Below are 18,728 nucleotides of genomic sequence, written 5' to 3'. Positions count from 1 at the left end.
CCGGCCGCCCCCCAGCCGGGTCGCACCGAGGCCTGCAGCGGCCCGCGGCTTCCAAGTCCGTCTCCGCAGTCACGCCGGCGTCGCCCCCGCGCCGGCCGCCGAAACCCCCGCACGACCGCACGGCGTCTCTGCGGGGCGTGGGAGAGGCGTGGCCGGCGGGGTCGCGGGGCGGGGCCGGGGCTCAGAGCGGGGCGGGGTCGCGGGGCGGGGCCGGGGCTCAAAGCGGGGCGGAGGCGCGGGGCGGGGCGTGCAGCGGGTCCTCCGGCGGACCCCGCCCAGGCGCGCTCGGCTCTCGCGAGAGCGGCGCGTGATGACGCCCGGGCGGCGGAGCGCGGCGCGTCGCGCGCGCGGGCGGGTTTGAATCTGGTCCGAGCGCGGGAAGCGGCGGGCTTGCGGGACGAGGTGAGCGCCGCGGTGCGGGTCGGCGGGGGCGCTCCGGGCGGGGGCGACGGTCGGGACGCGGCGGGGGCCGGGCGGGTGGGGCCCGCAGTCCCGCAGCGACGCCGGTGGCTCGGAGGCGGCCCCGGGGCCTGAGCGCGCCGACGCCCGCGGCTGAGTCCGGGGGGACCGCGGCCCCGACCCCGAGGGGATACTCCCCCTCCGCAGCCCCAGCGCTGGGCCACCCCCGCCGCCCGGGTCCCCGCCCCTCGCGGCGGTCGTTGTCCCGAGAACGGCCGCCTCCGGGGGCGCGGCCGCCCCGTCCACAGGAGCTGCCCAGCGCCGGGCGTCCCCGGCCGGCGCTCACGTCCCCGCGGCGCGGGACCCCGTGTGCTCCGCGGACCGGTCACTGCGAGGTGACACGACGCCCCAGCCGGAGCCCCGCGTCGGGCGGGACGCCGAGGGCCGGGGCGCCCGTAGTCCGCAGACGGACCGCGGGGCCACGGCTAGGGCGCGAGGCCGAGAGGCGGTGGCCCGGGGCCGAGCGCGGGGAGGCCGTGCTCGGACGGAGCCTGAAGGAGGGGGCCGGGGCGCGGGCGGCCCCGGGGGAGAGTTCCCGGACGCGCGTCGGAGGCGCGGGGTGCCGAGGGCTCCGGGCGCGGACAGCGGCCAGAATTAGTCATCGCGCTTGCGGCTGGCCCCTCCCTGCCGCCCGGCCGGCCGCGGGTCGTGCGTCCGCAGCTCCGCAGACAACCTGGGGCTGTGTGTTCCCGCCGGGCCGGGGAGGTTCCGCTCTGCTCCCTCTGACGGGGACGGAGCGGGGCGTCTTCGCGGGTCTTCGCGGGAGCGGCCTCGCCGCGCGTCCGCTCCGCCCTCTGGCCGCGCCTCCGTCGGGGGCTGGACGGCTCAGCCCCGCCGGCCCCGGGTGCTGAGTGGGAGGCCCAGGCCGGGCTGGGGGTTGCGCGCGGTCCCCGAGCTCCGGCTCCCGCAGGACTGGGTAGGAGCCGTGGCGGCGCGCGCCTCCCGCACCTGCGCCCGCTAACGAGCTCCCGGGTGAACCGCAGGCGAGGCCCCCGGGACTGTGGTGAGAGCGGAGTGGCCGCGGAGAAGGGCGGCCTGCGGGAGTCGGCCGCTGCGGTCAGCCTCTCTCCCTCTGTTGGCTTTTTGCTTTCAGCGCTTTCAGCTTTCTCCGGGCGCCGCCGAGACTTCCTCGCCCGCGCTGTGCTGGACCCGGCTTCCGTGGACCGACTGCGCGGACCCAGACCTGCCTGGAGGTGACCTCCCAGCCGTCTGCGTTTCTCTCGCGCCCACGGTCGTAACGTCGTGCTCTGTTGGGACGGTAAAGACAGAATTATTTTTAGATATTCTAGCTTACTCTCAGAATAGTGTTAAAAAACGCCTGTGGTTTTTTGTTTGTTTGTTGTAATTCCGGATGTTAGTCCCAAATTATATCTTGTAGGAAAAGGTATATTTGCAAGTTCCAGTTTGAGGAAGATTGTGTTTTCTGGGAGGGTTACAGAGTAAATGCCGCATGAAAACCACTTTCATCTGTCATGGAGAAACGAGAGACATTCGTCCGAGCTGTGTCCAAGGAGCTGATTGGAGAATTTTTGCAGTTTGTTCAACTTGATGTAAGTTTTATATTCAGTGCTTTGTTATGGTCTGACTGTTAATTCCATCCACAGATGAAATGTACTTGTCTGAGTGAATCTTCAGAGACCAAGGTTTGTTTAAAAAAAAAAACACAACACTGTCCTCAAATACACCTGCTGATGGGCAACGATTCACAAATTGTATTTCCTGCTTCACTTTACGGGAGTGTAAGAGTGCTAAGTGATGTCACACCGTGTGCTGCTCGTTACTTCCATAGTTACCGACCCCTTGTTTGTGCGTGGCCTAGTGAGGAGGACTGCTCTCTTGGTCCTCGGGTCGTTCCCAGTGCTGTGGTACATGCAGGTGTGAAAATCCACCAGAGTAAAAAGGCTAAGCTAGGGCAAGGGTATGGGAGGGGCCCAAATCCAGCCATGGACTGTGTTCCGTCCCTGCGGGAAGGGTGTGGAAGCTATGATACAAAGAGGAGACCAGTCAGCCAGTCAAAGATGGGTGTAGGGAAGGACCTCTCCAAGTAGAGGGGATGGCTTTGAAGACCGGAGAAGGCAGCTGCTGTTTGAACCTGAGGACATTCGGTGGGGTTAGGGTGTAGAAATGCCAGGTCAGAAAGAGGCGGGGGCTGAGATTCAGATGACGTCAGTCCTTCCTGCCTCTTGAGTGAACTGAGACTTAATCCCGAGAGCCGTGGGGCTTGTACGTGCACACGTTGAAGAGGGCAGCACGAGAACCCGGAGAGGCATGAGCTGGCCGTGCCCTGCATGATGGTGGCCGCATTATCAGATGGGCCTGGGAGATGTGGGTGCCTTTGTGAGCTGGCCGGTGGTGAGGTGGTGGTGCTGTTGACTGGACGCAGGCCAGGGACAGGGCTGAGGCAGGTTCCAGGGTCTGACTTGTGGTGCCTTTCGGTGAGATCACGGACGTGGGGGCAAGGCAGGCTCAGTGTGGGGTGTTCTGGATGACTGCCAGGGGACATGCACAAGGTGATGTATCTGAGGTCCAGGAAAGAGGCCTGGGGAGAGACAGATTTGGGTGTCCTCAGGGGCGCTGGGGAGCTCCAGTCATGGGAACGCAGGGGATCAACTGTAGTGCAGTGAGAGAAGCGTAGCCTAGGGCAGAACTCTGAGGAGCCCTGACCCTAAGGAGCCAGCTCTAAAGCACTGCGACTTTGGGGAAGGAGACGCACACCTCGCTTGTTCCGCTCGTGCACTGGAAATTAAGTTAGTAGTAATTAAGAGGTAGAGGGTATCCTAATAGGAAATTTGTTTTTAGAAACATTTATGAAGTCATTTTTCTTTTTAAGAGGAAATGAGCTTCTAGTGCGATTTTGCATTGTAAAGTGGTTCTCTGTAAACTTGAAAATGACCGGCATGAACGCACATCAGCCCATCGCAGGAGTGTCTGTCGCAGCGGACGGTCTAGACGCTGCCTGACGCCTGTTGTAGGAGTGTTGCTGATGCGCATTGTATTAGGTGTGCAACGCACACGTGGTTTGGAGTCTGTAAGCTTTGCCGTTGCACACTGGTGTCGCAGCGTCAGTACCACAGGCTGAGCTGATGATGGTGAAGTGGAGGGGATATTAATTTAAATTCAGAAGGCCAAAGTAGCAGCGTTTGGTTAGCACAGTCCGTGCAAGATCACACTGCTGTTGTGGTGACAGCGCCCTGTGAGGTGCTTGCCGCCGACTTCCCGGGTCATGTGCTCCAGAGCCTCGGACGGTTGCTCGGCAACGGACGTCTGGGGAGGATGCTGAGCTCGTCCTCATATTCTTGGGCATTCGTTTTAGTTCACGAGTGCCAAGCGTTATTAACACTTAGTAATTTAGTATCTCAATCACCGTGTAGTTCTTAATTAACATGAAAACAAGAAGATGTAGAATTGTGCAGCACTTGTTTTCTTTGAGTTGAAAGATATGAAATGCCATTCTGTAGGTCAGGGTAGTTAATAATGGCAGTTTTACGTGGTCAGCCAGATAACGAAGTCAGTTTAAGGCCTACTAAGTGGACCTGCCTACATACAGTCAGTTCTGCTGTAATGCAACATACACAATGCCGGAAATTGCCAAAAATCACTATACTCTGCAGAACAACAGTGAAAACCAGGATTATGTGACAAGGGGTTAAGGGCATGACACTCAAACACCTCATCAGTGACACATTTAAAAAAGATGGTGACCTAATAAGTAGTTTTATACAAGTTAACTCGCTAAGAAGTACATAAATACCATAGCAAACATGACATTTTTTTTTAAAGATTTTATTTATTTATTTGACAGAGAGAGATCACAAGTAGGCAGAGAGGCAGGCAGAGAGAGAGGAGGAAGCAGGCTCCCTGCTGAGCAGAGAGCCCCACTTGGGACTCGATCTCAGGACCCTGAGATCATGACCTGAGCCGAAGGCAGAGGCTTAACCCACTGAGCCCCCCAGGTGCCCTGTAAACATGACATTTATCTTGAAAAAGATCCTAAGTTTGCAGTTGGAAGTGGGTGCCTGGGCTCCCATGGGCTAGCCTGCCAATGCTTTGTGTGACAGGAAGAGAAGAAAAAGACCAGGCTGGGAGGACAGGGAACACTGAAGAGATAGTACTTACTGGTCAGAGGGTTGCATCAAGGTGGGTCTTGAAGGTGGGATGGACCCAGGTGTGGATGGTGTGGCCTGCAGCACATGTGGGGTCCCAGGAGCTGGCAGGTGTCTGGGGTGTGTGTTTTCTGCGCCTCCGAGGCTCCGCTCAGTGCATGCAGTTTTCTGCATTCACGTTCTGGTGAAATCCCACCTAAGTAAACCAGAAATTGCCTTTTGCTGAAATTGTTCTCTTATGTGTTGTTCGCATTAAAACAAATTTGCATTTCAAATTTGCTGTTGTAGAGCAGCACTGACTCTGTCCTCAGTGGTTCTCCGAGAATCAAGGATTCGTGTTGAGAGTCGGAGAATCAGGGCCCAGGATAAGTGCCTTTTAACGAGCTTGTCCTGAGTGCTGTCTGGATGCCAGGCTCTGCTCTGGGGCTTGGGGTACAGCATATACCAAGTTTCTGCCCAAAGAGAGCTTAGGTTCTAGAGGGGAGGGGGAGGCACACGGTAAGAGGATGGGAGTGTGATTTTGTCAGAGGTGGGACCGGGCCCTCTGGAGACTGAGGGAGGAGAATTCTGGACAAGAGGGATGGGGAGGGGAAGACCCCAAGGCAAGTGCACACCTGGACAGCTCAGGTGGGGCTTCCTGGGAGAGGAGGGCGGATGGTAGGAGTGAGGGTGGGGAGGTAGCCTCAGAGGGCCCTGGAGACGCTACCTGACCCCCCCTTTGCTACTGGAAGAACGGCAGAGGTGAAGGAGAGTTGCAGAAGAATTCTGAATCCCTGCACTCAGTTTTGCCCGTTACCATCTGCCGTGTTTTCTTTTTCATTCCCGGCCTTTCCCTGTCCTTCCCGAGTCGTTTGGAAGTCTCTTGCAGGCATTTGTCTGATCCCCACAGGTTTCGGTGTGTAGTTGCCTAAACAGAGATTTTCTCTTATGTCATCACAGTAGAAATTCTAAAAGTCAGGGAAGTTGACATTGGCACAAGGGCTCTACCGTCTGCACACTTGGTCATGTTTTTCCCTGGTCCAGGGCCCCGCTCAGTCCCGCACGTCGCATGGTGTTGTCTGACTTGTTACCTCCTCTAGCCCAGAGCGCTCTTGGCGCTGCCTCATGTATCATCACACGGACACGTGTGAAGGGTGTAGCGGCGGCCTGTGGCGTGCCCTTCAGCTTGCGCTTACCTGATGATTTGGTTACATTTGTTTTATGCACTTTGGCAGGAGCTGCCTAAGTGGTGTTTTGTCTTCCTCAGCGGAGGCAATGATGTCCGTTTGTCCCGTTGCTGGTGAGGTTAGTTTTAATCCGACACCTGAGGTTGGCGGTCGTCCGGGGTTCTCCCCTGTGCAGCTACTCGCTTCACTTCCGCAAGCAGCCCGTGGTCCTCACTGGGGACGCCCGTGGAGATCAGGGAAGCACCCTGCTCCTCACCCAACTTCTACCCACGAGTCTGCATGTCGACTGATGATTGTTGCCCGAATCAGTTATTAGTATAACGGCTCTGAAATTGTGATTTCCCAGCCGCATGTTCCTTCCGTGTTTACTCGTCGGTGTTCTGCAGCGTGGCGATGCGGTCTGTTACTGGTCAGTTACTTACCGTCAGTAGTTTCGCTGGTTCTTACTTTACTCGTCGGGTCACGAGACTGTTTTGTGCTCACATGAGCTGCCGGTGTTCCCTTTGTAATGGACCCTCTACCCTTTCGATGACGGTTTCCATTTGCTGTGTCAGAATAAGTGAGCTCACCCGCTCAGAGAGGAAATGCTTGGGTCAGGGGTTGTAAGGACAGTTGAGAGGGTCTGATGTAGTGTCGTTGGCTAATGGGAGAGAATGATGTCTGGGGACGACGAGTGAGAGGCGGGTGTTGAGGGCCCACTTTGGGCAGGAGATCAGACACTGCAAATACTCAGTTGGCTTTGCTGTGTTGGGGGCTGGAGCTATACCACGCCAGTTGTGTAGCTCCAGCACACTTTCGTGCCCTTGTGACAGGCCTGGACATGGTAGACGTCTGGACGGACTGATTGTAGAGAGGGCCTTTTTTTTTTTTTTTTTTTTTTAAAGATTTTATTTATTTATTTGACAGGCAGAGATCACAAGTAGGCAGAGAGGCAGGCAGAGAGAGAGAGGAGGAGGCAGGTTCCCTGCTGAGCAGAGAGCCCGATGTGGGGCTCCATGTGGGGCTCAATGTGGGGCTCTATCCTAGGACACCGGGACCATGACCTGAGCCGAAGGCAGAGGCTTTAACCCACTGAGCCACCCAGGCGCCCCTAGAGAGGGTCTTTTTAAGCGGGTGAAATTTTAAACTCCAAAGACCAGGTTACTATTGCTGACTTGGTAGAGGAGGGAGCTGCTACTCTCTGTTTTATTATTTTATCTTAATCTTACTTTTAAAATTTATTTATTTGAGAGAGAGCACACAAGCTGGCAGAGGGGTCAGAGGGAGAGGGAGAAACAGACTCCCCGCTGAGTAGGGAGCCCAGTGTGGGTTGGATCTCAGGGCCCCGGGATCACGACCTGAGCCAAAGGCGGACATATAACCAACGTAGCCACGCAGGCATCCTGGAATCTGCTTTCTGTCTTGTAATTCCTGTACTTTTCCCTGTAGGAAAAGTATTTCAAAACTACAACTCAGGGGCGCCTGGGTGGCTCAGTGGGTTAAGCCGCTGCCTTCAGCTCAGGTCATGATCTCAGAGTCCTGGGATCGAGCCCCACATTGGGCTCTCTGCTCAGCAGGGAGCCTGCTTCCTCTTCTCTCTCTGCCTGCCTCTCTGCCTGCTTGTGCTCTCTCTGCCACATAAATAAATAAATTCTTTAAAAAACAAAACAAAACAAAACAAAACTACAACTCGGCTCTTGAGTTGATAATTAACTTAGCGCTTAGACTTTTGATGCCATTAAAAAAGGGATAGAACTAATTTTTTTATCTAAAATATAACAATTGCTATTTACTTTGCAGAAAGATGCTTCTGACCCTTTCAGCCTAAATGAATTACTAGATGAATTATCAAGGAAACAGAAGGAAGAGCTATGGCAGAGGCTCAAGAATTTGTTAACAGATGTGTTGTTAGAAAGCCCAGTGGCTGGGTGGCAGACGGTGGAAGTCCAGGGTGAAGACGAGATGGAAACAGAGCATGATTCAAAAATGGTAGGAGTCGTCCTTCAGATATAAAACTTGTTACCTTTTCTCTGTTAAAAATTAGTTAATGTGTAGAATTGAATTTTAAGTTAAGAAGAAACTTAAAGTTAGAAGTTAAGAATATTAGAAATCTGTTTATTATAGTTTTACTTTTCCCAATCCTGCCATTATTAGTCTTCTGTTCATTGTTGCTGTTCTTTGTGCACAAATGACCTGTATTCAAATTTTAATTCACTTTTTAGAATAAGCTACAAGTGTGGGTTGATTTTTATAAATTTAGTAACATTCACATTTCTTTTAAAAATTGTATTTTAAGTTGATCTTAAATCACTTGAACTTTGATTTTTTTTTTTCATTTGTAGAAAAAAAACATAGAAATAATTCATGCAGTTACATCTGTGGTTCTTGCTTCTGTACCCGTAATAAATGAGAGTGAGAACTATGAAGACTTACTGGAATGTGCGGTTATGCTGAATGGTGAGTTGAGTTTGTGATGACGTGACAAGTTCAGAAGTGGGCATCTAGCGATTCTCTGTCAAAGGAAACAGTCGTCACGTAGAAGTGGAGGTAGTAAGGCATGACTGTGCATATAAGCTCTTTTACTTCAACTAGGAAAGGAGCAAAGAAGTAGTCTTTTAAGAACAGTCCTGATGAACTCACTTAATTTAAGCCATGTAGAACTGTTTCAGGTGCTGAAAATTGTGCATTACTGAATAACGACTGCTCGTTGTTTTCAGATTTTCCAGAATGTCTTATTTGACCTGCAGGACCCTGTAGCTCTTAAGTGATAAGAGCTTATTAAGGGAAAATGGTCTGACTATGAACTCCTCAACTGGTGATTACTGCCAGAAAGTTTCAGCTCAACCAAGCATTTGTGACATTGCATTTTTTTTTCTTGAAATGTGTTATGAACATGACCTGAGGAATAATTATTGACTCTTAGGGGAGCTTTACTATTAAAATTTATCTCATGGTGCTTTTCAGGTTTTAACTAAACTGTGAAACTGTAGTTATTAATTGAGGAGGGACGCTATGAATTAGTGAGAATCTCTGATTATAAAATGTTTACATAAAACTATTTTATAGGTAAAAAAGATGCAAAACAAGTTTTAATGAGCTTTAAGAAAAATCATCTCAGTGTCCTCACCTTCACCCTATGAACTAATTAGCTCCATGTGACAAACTCTCCTGTCAGACTCTTCATTCTTGGTGCCACTTGGATTTATGTATCTGTTTTATTCAGAATTCTTGTATTGAAATACAATGTCTTATTAAGAAGTTATGTCTTATTAAGAAGTATATAAATAGTTCCCAGTGCTTTGCGAACGTCACCGCAGTTTGTTCTCACAGTCTCCAAACACTGTTTTGTAAAATGCTTAGTGCCAGCCTCGTAGTCGTTCCTTACTTCCCATCGACTCAGGAACTTCACGTGCATGTAATGGCAGACGGAAGTCTGTGGATTACAGTTATGAGCATATTATCAGTATTTTCATTTCATTTCTTGAGCTTTTCTGTTAATAAAAGCACTGTAGTTTTTGTATTCATTATAATTACTGCTTTCACTCTTTTTCCCCGGCGAGCCGGGATTTGAGGCCAGCCTGGGAAGGACAGGTGCAGGGGATTAGTGCTGGCCACACCTGGCCTGGGTGGGGTTCAGTGAGTGGTACCTGTGGGTGTACTTACGTCTGGGTAGTTTGAATCCCTGCCTCTCTTAAGTGAAGGGTTGGGGCAGTGTGACCCCTCTGAGTCTTCCAGTCCTAAAATTCTGTATTCTACTGGGTCTGCTTTTATAATAGTAGTTAACGGTTTTTTTAAAGGTACATCGTTTATATTCTATAACTAATGTATATAAATTTCTGGCAAGTTAAACAAACTGGTGTTTGCTTAGCAAACCTTTATGAGTCGCAGTACTTTACACCATTAAATCTCAACTAATAGCGGTTTACTCTACTAATGGGACAATTACTGTACTCTGTTTTAGGTATTTTATATGCATTACCTGAATCTGAAAGAAAGCTGCAGAGTTCCATTCAGGATTTATGTGTCATATGGTGGGAGAAAGGCCTGCCTGCCAAGGAAGATATGGGAAAGACTGCTTTTATCATGCTATTAAGGAAGAGTCTAGAGACTAAAACAGTATGTTTACTCTTTAAAAAACATACCTTCCTTTGATAGTGCACCTGTTCACACCAGTTAGGAATTATGTTCGCTCACTAGTAGCCTAACTGCAGCTGCTTCCCCAGTTAGGGTCTTTTTTTTTTTTTTTTTTAAGATTTTATTTATTTTATTTGACAGAGATCACAAGTAGGCAAAGAGGCAGGCAGAGAGAGAGAGAAGAGGAAGCAGGCTCCCTGCTGAGCAGAGAGCCCGACATGGGGCTCGATCCCAGGACCCTGGGATCATGACCTGAGCCGAAGGCAGAGGCTTTAACCCACTGAGCCACCCAGGTGCCCCAGTTAGGGTCTTTTTAACCCAAGATGTTGAGGGGTGGACAGCGGGTGCTGGCTCCACATTGCGGTCTTTGTAATTTTTTTTTTTTTAAGATTTTATTTATTTGTCAGAGAGGGGTACAGTAGAGCAGACAGAGAAACAGACTCCCTGCCGTGCAGGGAGCCTGATGCGGAACCAAATCCCAGGACCCTGGGATCATGACCTGAGCCAAAGGCAGACACTTAACCGACTGAGCCCCCTAGCATCCCATCCACATTGCAGTCTGATGCAGGTTTTCTCCTGTCTTCCGGGCTGTGTGGTCCTTGTCCTCCCTCTTGTCACTTCCTGGTACAAGGAGCTGCTCCATCTTCCCTTGTGCGGAGTTCCAGACAGGAAGAAGAGGCAGGGAGGCAGCAGGTGCCAGACCTTCTCAGACGTTCTCAACCGGGTTGCATGGCCACATCTTTTTGCTGCAAATGCGGTTTTTAAAGGGATACATTACCACTGTTAGCAAAAGTGGGTATTAGTGGCCAGGAAGGGATGGGTTCACTGAGGCAGGTGAGTGGGAGTCGCTGTCTGTGTTAGTGTGGTCCTCTGAGAGGCAGACCCACCTCGGGCTGCACGGGAGTGGACATGCGCGGTCAAGGGTGAAAGGGGGCGGGAGTGTAGGGAAGGCCTCGGGCCCGCGTTCAGGGGCTACACGTGTAGGAGGTGGGCTTGCGTCAGATGGCAGTCTAGGTCTGATGAAGTTTTGGAGAGCAGATTTGAGGATTGGATTTAACTTGGTCCGTTTCTCAGCCTTTCATCTTTGGTGTCTAGTTAAGAATTTCAGAAAAAGGGGGAGCCTGGGGGGCTCAGTCATTAAGTGTCTGCCTTCGGCTCAGGTCGTGATCCCAGGGTCCTGGGATCGAGCCCCGCATCAGGCTCCCTGCTCAGCAGGAAGCCTGCTTTCCCTCTCCCACTCTCCCTGCTTGTGTTCCTTCTCTCACTGTGTCTCTCTTTCTGTCAAATAAACAAATAAAATCTTTAAAAAGAAAAAAAGAATTCCAAAAAAAGAACAGTTTTATCCTCTGATCAAGAGAACAACAGATACTTAGGTTCATCTTAGAAAATTGGGCAAATGAAGAAAAGGGAAAATGGTAAGATGGAAACTCTCTGTAATTCCACTACCTAAGGTGATCATTCCTAATTTAGGGATGTTTAGGAATTTCTCTTTGTCTTCTCCCCTCATACCCTTACTTCCTTATGACCGGTTCCTAGCGGTGACCTTCTTAGGCCAGTGGGTTTGCGCTTGGTGCGCATTTGGAGCTTCTGATACACGTTGCCAGAGCTTTCTAGCAGGCTTGGCCTTCAGCACGCCCCCACCGTCTGGGTCTGCCTCACCGTGGCCTCCAAGGAACTGGCGGTTTGATGACAAAGACTGCTGCTTCCTCACTTGCCTTGGGCTTGTCAGGATTTATCCTGAAGCCGTTGTTCGTTTACCTTTTTAAACTCTGTTTAAAACAAATCCATTTTCTCTTTTTGTTTAGCTTTTATTTTATTTTATTTATTTATTTTTTAAAAGATTTTATTTATTTACTTGACAGAGAGAGATCACAAGCAGGCAGAGAGGCAGGCAGAGAGAGAGGAAGGGAAGCAGTCTCCCTGCTGAGCAGAGAGCCTGATACGGGACTCGATCCCAGGACCCCGAGATCATGACCTGAGCCGAAGGCAGCGGCTTAACCCGCTGAGCCACCCAGGCACCCTTTGTTTAGCTTTTAAATCCAGACTTTATTCAATGTCTCTAGTGTTTTACTCCTGTGCCGTCGGTGTATGGGCACCCCAAGAAGCATGGGGCTATTTAAGTTTCACTCCTAGTGAAGACTACTGAGTGCGGGGTTCCTCGTGCACAGGTCACGCTTCCGTGCCCTGTAGCCTGATGGGCTGGTGGCTGCCGCGCTGGGCAGTGCAGGCTCGGACTCCACATGCGGAAACCAGACCGTGGTGCCTGTGGGTGCTTCTGGGTGCCTTTGCCGTGGTTTCTTTTGATGAATGATCCAGAGTTTAATTATTTACTATAGAAAGCATTCTGATCGTAAATTTGAAATGTGACCTTAATTATTTTTTAAAAAACTAACCTCTTCCTTTTTGTGTCCTTCCCAGGGTGCAGACATATGTCGGCTCTGGCGTATTCACCAGGCGTTATATTGCTTTGATTATGACTTAGAGGAAAGTAAAGACATTAAAGATATGCTACTTGAGTGTTTCATGAGTGTGAAATACATCAGGAAAGAAGAGGTAACTAGGTGTTTCTGTTTTGGTACTTTTGTGCGCTGCTTTTTAATGGACGTTTTTCCCGAGTTACTGTAGTCGCTCTTGTACACACAGCGCTTTAGTGAGGCGGCCTCGCTGTCAAGAGTTGTTACATTTATTGCTCATTTTTCCCCGTAGCAGTACTCACACATTTTACAAATAGTGAATTTGCAAACGTATTTCATCATTAAAGCAGATGGTAGGAGGTGGCTGTAAATCTGGGGGACCTGTGATTGCACTTTGAGAATGATTGGGTGGGGGGTGGGCTACCTGGGGCTGGACGTTAAGGAGGGCACGTGATGTAATGAGCACGGGGTGTCACAGGTGAGTGACGGATCACTGAACTCTACTCCAGAAACCAACATTACACTGTATGTTCACTAACGAAATTTAAAAAAAAATTCATTTCTTCAATGAAAGAAAAAGAAAGAATAATTGAAAATAAGGTTGAATAAGCATTTCCCAGTAGATCAGACCTGACCCTCTGCCCTAATTTGAGGCTAAGTGGCATTGACTCAGAACCATCGTCTCACAGTATTCTTGACTTCTTTTCCTGCGATCTAGTCAATCCAGAGAAGCTTCTGGGTACTGCTGCACTGTCCATTTGGGTGGTCATTCCCACATGTAGCTACGGAGCACATGGACTACGGCCAGTCGAGTTGTGGCCTTCAGCTAAATACATGGATTCAAAATTCACTGTGAAAAGAGCATGTAAAATGTTCACTAACAATTTTTATATACTTAATACATACTTCAATGATAATATTTTAGATATGTTGTCTTACATAAATATATTTTTAAAGTTAATCTTTTTTACTTCTGTGAACGTGGTTTTTAGAAAACAAAATAGTAGCTTGCATAGTTCTCTTAGACACGTCTGAATTGTTCTCGTGGGATTCTTACGCAGTCCTTTACTGAACATGGACTGTATTCCCATGCTAGGGATGCAGAGACAGTCATTGTTTGTATTACAGAGAAGAGCCTTTCTTTCTGATTGCTCGTGGTGTCACAGATACATATGAGGCCAAAGGAGGAAGTCGTCTCTCCTCCCCAAAGTAGGTGGGGAAAGATTTCTCAGAGGAGGAGGAGGAGTACTGGTTTGGAGGCTCATAAATGAAGTTTGTTCAGGGTCCTGTGGCTGGTCAGGGGCGAAAACGTGGTCATGCTTTGCCCACTCCCGTGCACCGTCTCCAGCCAACTAGTGTAAAGGGCCACATATGGGTACTGACCATGGTGACCAAAGCCTTCAGCTCCCAGGCCAGAAAGGCTGTTTTTAGATCTCTGTTTGTTCACTTACTGGGTGGTAGCTTTGATCAGACTACTTTGAACCTCATGTTTCCTTCTGTAAGATAGGAACCATGGTGCGTCTTTCTTAGGAGTCCCGAGGAGCACACGAGGTGACGTGTGTAGAATGTTGAGCACAGTGCCTGGCAGGGACTGCGCATGTGGGAGGTGCTCTCACTGCATCATCGTTGTTGGAAAAGAGGCCGCACCTGAGGTCTGTGCCCTCGGCGTCTCCAGGACTGTGGTTGAGTCTAAGGAGAGCAAAGTAGCCAAGAGGGAGTTCAGACAAGTCAGCTGTCTTTATAGTGACTTGTCCATAGTGCACGGTGACCTGCATATCACCGTGTAAGTGCAAGTTGTTGTAAAGATACAAATGTTTGTCTGTGTTAACATCCCCCCCCGTTGTGTTCGGATTGATGTCTTTTGAATTTGTGGTATTTAAACTTAGTTCCCTAATGAGTCCTTACTTTCGTTAGTGCCGTTTCCTATTATTCTGGTAAAGGACAAACACCTTGTGCTGTAACAGCAAGTTACTTGCAATAAATACTTGTTTTGAACTTGCCTGTTGCCAGCCTGGGTGCCCTGCTGTCTGTACCAGAGTGTGTTGCATTTCTGTGGATCGAAGAGACAGTCGTGCTGGACGGGTGAGCAGTGAGGAGATGATGGTGGTGTTGGTGAGGGACTTCTTGGTGGACGTGTTTTATGGGCTGTTCCGAGTGTCGGCAGGTAGTCCTGCTTCTGAGGGTCATGTGTCATCTGCTGGCGCGCGTGGACTAAGATGGGGAGTTTGTTTATTTGAACGTTCTAGTTTGGCAGACGCGGAGCCTCTTCACAAATCCTGTTTTCTCGTTTATGAAAGATGAAATCAAGGGACGTTCGGTTCTGTTCCACCCCAAAATGCTAAGTTGTAAGCATTCTTTGATTTTAGGTCATGTAGATAGAGCTGGAATGAAATGTTTGTGGACTGTTTAATTGAGCTTCTGGGCAGCATGGTAGGTGTCTGTGTATCCCTGCGGTCGAGCATGGGAGGAGATCAGGGGTGTCTGCTGCTGGGCCTCCACAGGGAGGGTCTCCTGGCCATTGCCCTGCTGCCCCTCTCTGTCACTCCAAGGCCAGATGGCCGTCCCGAGTTACAATTATGTCTGCTTCCTTCACTGGGAATAACAGACTTTCGTGTTACTGAACATCCAAAGAATTGTTTGTTTTTTAGTTATCAGGAACTTTTTATTTGGTTGCAATTTCAACATTATATCTTTTTTTTTTTTAAGATTTTATTTATTTATTTGACAGACAGAGATCACAAGTAGGCAAAGAGGCAGGCAGAGAGAGTGGGGGACGCAGGCTCCCCGCTGAGCAGAGAGCCTGATGAGGGGCTCAGTCCCAGGACCCTGGGATCATGACCTGAGCCGAAGGCAGAGGCTTAACCCACTGAGCCACCCAGGCGCCCCTCAACATTATATCTTTTTTTTTAATTTATAGGGAAGAAGATTTCTTAGTTCTCTCTTCAGTTGGAATATAAATTTTATTAAAATGATCCATGAGACCATTAAAAACCAGTTACAGGGATTACAAAAGTAAGTATTAAAGGCAGTTAATATTTTGTGCTGTCTTAATCTGATTATGAAATATTCTATTTGACCTGACTTTTTAAAAAATTATATTAATGTGTTGGAAGCTTTAAAAATTATCTCTTAAGATTATATTATTTGTTATGTCCTGTTTACTGTGTGCTGTTGTTTTTACTGTGTATTTATCACGCACTGTTATGTCGCTGGAGAGCGCTTTTCCCTGCTTTCGGACGGACATCATTCTTTCTCAGTAATGAAACTGAAATTGAGATCGTTAATTTGTGATCATTCTTTAAATAGTCAAATTATTCACCAGTCAAACCTTAGCCTCGGTCGCTGTAAATTCCACGTCACCAGCACTTCCGATACCGTGTGACTGTAACGTACACTTCCAGTTCCCTGTGGACAGAGCGCTGTCCGGTGGTGGGAAGAGCCCCTCAGGGCAGGAGTCCAGGGGTGCGCTCGCCGGCCTGAGCTCCCGGCCTCGGGAAGCCCCCGCAGCCAGTGAGTGCTGCTCATCAGGTGTAGCGCTCAAGCGCGTTTGCCGGGGATCCCTCTGCTCCAGAGGTGCGCTTGGTTGCGGAGTTTCTCCATCTGGAGGCCGGCTCGGCTGGGCGTCTGTGCAGAGCCGTGCAGAGCCGAGCGTGGTTCCCAGTCCCTGCGGCACAGCCACCCTGTTCGCCGGAGCGCTTCCTCCCGTTTCCTCACGGGCAGAGTATTTGGGTTGAAACAGTTGATTTCTAAACTGGTTGAAAAATCAACTCTGGTATTTTAGGGAATCAGTCATCTGGGAAGTCAAAAATTGACTCCCGAGTCAAAATTGTATTTATAAGATTAAACATGTTTTTTTACTGAAGAATTTGGCTCTCATTATGTTCTCAGAATTTCACAGAAAAGAGTAAAGTTCTGGGGAAACCTTGACTGAGAAGGGAGAAGATTGTTTGATACTTCAATTTCCCTTCTTAGAATTTCTTCCCTTTTCTCCTTCCTGCTACAGGTAGATAACCTGTCTCTGTAGGTACTTGACGGGCAATGAGTCTGTAATGGCATTTCTCCTTCTTTGCGGAAGGAGGGAGCCTGGACTGACATACATTAAGAGTGTGATGGTTTGGGGTCCCTGGCTGGCTCATTTGGAAGAGTGTGCCCTCCTGATCTTGGGATCAGGAGTCTGAGTCCCATCTTGGGTGTAGAGATTACTAAAAATATATAAACTTGAAAAAAAAAGTCTAATGGTTTGAACTTACATTAACTTTTTCTCCCCCCATAGATCTTTGATGGTACACATCGCAGAAGTTTATTTCAGAGCTTGGAAAAAGGCCTCAGGGAAAGTATTGGAGGTATTTTCTTTTCATTTTATTAAATGTTAATATTTATTTTTGTTGTATTCTATTTACTAAATAAGTCATCGTGGATAGTCACTTAAAATCTGTGTTGAAGGGGCGCCTGGCTCGGTGGAAAGAGCGTGCGACTCTTGGTCTCAGGGTTGTGAGTTTGGGCCCCGCGGTGGGTACAGGGATTACTTAAAGGAAAAAAGAAAACCTTAAAAAAAATTTAAAAATCTGTGTTGATGCTTTTTCTGAAAATAAAGCCAGATAATGAGACTCCATGGGACTGAGATTTCACTGTCATTCCCATGTATTTTCATGCACAGTCACAGACCCAGGATTCCTGCCACTCCTTGAGATGTCCCTTGTCATTTTGGTAGCTTTATTATCCGGCCGTGCCCTGGGAATGTGTCCAGTGTGCGCTGAGATGTACTGTATGAGAAACACACCAGATTATGAAGATACAGTGGAGAGAGAAGAGTGTAAAATATCTATGAATGTGTTTTTAAAATATTGCTTGCATGTTGAAATGATAATGTTTTGGCTATATTGGGCTGAACACAATGTATTACGAAAATAATTTTACCTATTTCTTATTTTTTTTAATGTTGCTACTAGAAAATTTAAAAATTGCATTTGTGGTTAGGATTCTGTTTCCGTTGGGCCGCGCTGCTCTGGAACCTCCAACTACCCCTTATGTTTTAGTTACATTGTTTTTGAAACTATAAAGACATTCCTCTTGAATATGGCTAATGTTGAACAGCCTGTAATATCTGCGTTATGAAGATGTGGCTGTGTAATTCACGGTCACAGTAAGACTCAAAGGCCCTTTTGGAAAAATATCAGAAGAAAGTGTTTTTGTCTAATGTCCTTTATGTTCTTCTCATACTACATTCTCAAACATATTTTCTTTCCAAGAGTAAAATTTTTACTCTAAGTCAAAGAGGAGTCGTTGCTCTTCGGGGAGCAGGTGCTGACCTGGGAGGTAGGAGAGGGCTTGACTGCTGTCTGGAGCTGCCTCTGTCCACTCTGCTCCTGTGCGGCTCAAGCTTGGTTTATCACTGACTTCCACTTCTAGAGATAAAACTTGATCGCTCGTATTCCTACTGACAATATCTACGATCGTTTTGCAGTGTGAAATATTGTAGAGGAAAGGGCAAAACCAGGACATTGCTGTACGTTTCTTCATTGTTTTATTACTGCATGATACTTGTTTATGGGAAGAATATTTGTCCCCCTTTTCTCCAATAGTGGTTTTATTTATTTATTTAAAGATTTTATTTATTTGCTTGACAGACAGAGATCACAAGCAGGCAGAGAGGCAGGCAGAGAGAGAGGGGGGGAACCAGGCTCCCCGCTGAGCAGAGAGCCCGATGCGGGGCTCGATCCCAGGACCCTGGGATCATGACCTGAGCCGAAGGCAGCGGCTTAACCCACTGAGCCACCCAGGTGCCCTCCAATAGTGGTTTTAAAAATAGATATTTGTAGGGGTGCCTGGCTGGCTCTGTCGGTGGTGTGTGCAACTTTTGATGTCTGGGATTGAACCCTTCTTAGGATATAGAAGTCACTAAAAATGAATAAAGCTCAATTTTTAAAAATAATGGGTGTTAGTCGTTAAAAACAACCGTTGGATTCTGTACCAAATTAGTGCTCTTTGTACTTCTCAGGCTCTCCCTCTCTTCTTCCCTCCCTCCAGATTTTTAAAGGAAGTTCCAAATGTGAAATTGCATATCTGTGTACTTCAGTCTGCATCTCTAAGGAATATGGTTATACAATGCCATTGACATACTTAACAAAATTAACAATTTCTGGGTATTTTTGAAAATATTTAAATTTCTCTGCTTTGTTTCAAAGGTGTCTTTTGTTGGTTGGTTTTGGCATCCGGGTCCCATAAGTCTCCCACGGCCTTTGCTTGTTATATCATTTAACTCTCAGAGCATTCCTCCCCTCGTGTTCTGTCTTTCAAACTTGTACCATTCATGGGTATGTTGAAGTAACTGCGTCAGTTGTCATGTAGAACGTCCGTATTCTGGGAGGTAACTCTAAAGGCTCGACTTCTGTGGCACAAACAGTCAACAGGTCGTGCCGCACACCCCACTTCGTCACGAGTCCATGGGGTTCCCCGTGGTGGTGATGCTGAGG

General features: G+C 48.6%; 1 protein-coding gene across 3 annotated transcripts in view; it reads left to right on the top strand.

Moving 5' to 3' along the window:
* The first annotated feature begins 519 nt into the window (after positions 1-519).
* NCAPG2 (non-SMC condensin II complex subunit G2) overlaps positions 520-18,728 on the top strand; it is a 64,438-nt gene continuing 46,229 nt past the window's right edge. The window contains exons 1-8 of one of the 3 annotated variants that reach the window (XM_047694544.1): positions 520-1,652; positions 1,838-2,009; positions 7,508-7,696; positions 8,050-8,164; positions 9,669-9,823; positions 12,260-12,394; positions 15,173-15,267; positions 16,529-16,598. In XM_047694544.1, the coding sequence (XP_047550500.1) occupies positions 1,932-2,009; positions 7,508-7,696; positions 8,050-8,164; positions 9,669-9,823; positions 12,260-12,394; positions 15,173-15,267; positions 16,529-16,598 (837 nt within the window). In that variant the 5' untranslated portion in view covers positions 520-1,652; positions 1,838-1,931. Of the gene's footprint in view, positions 1,653-1,689; positions 1,718-1,748; positions 2,010-7,507; positions 7,697-8,049; positions 8,165-9,668; positions 9,824-12,259; positions 12,395-15,172; positions 15,268-16,528; positions 16,599-18,728 lie in introns of those variants that run through there. The other 2 variants (XM_047694546.1, XM_047694545.1) reach the window with 2 other exon arrangements.

This window comes from Lutra lutra, chromosome 11 (genome assembly GCF_902655055.1).
Source record: "Lutra lutra chromosome 11, mLutLut1.2, whole genome shotgun sequence".
NCBI lineage: Eukaryota > Metazoa > Chordata > Mammalia > Carnivora > Mustelidae > Lutra > Lutra lutra.
This window is presented reverse-complemented; position numbering and strand designations above follow the sequence as displayed.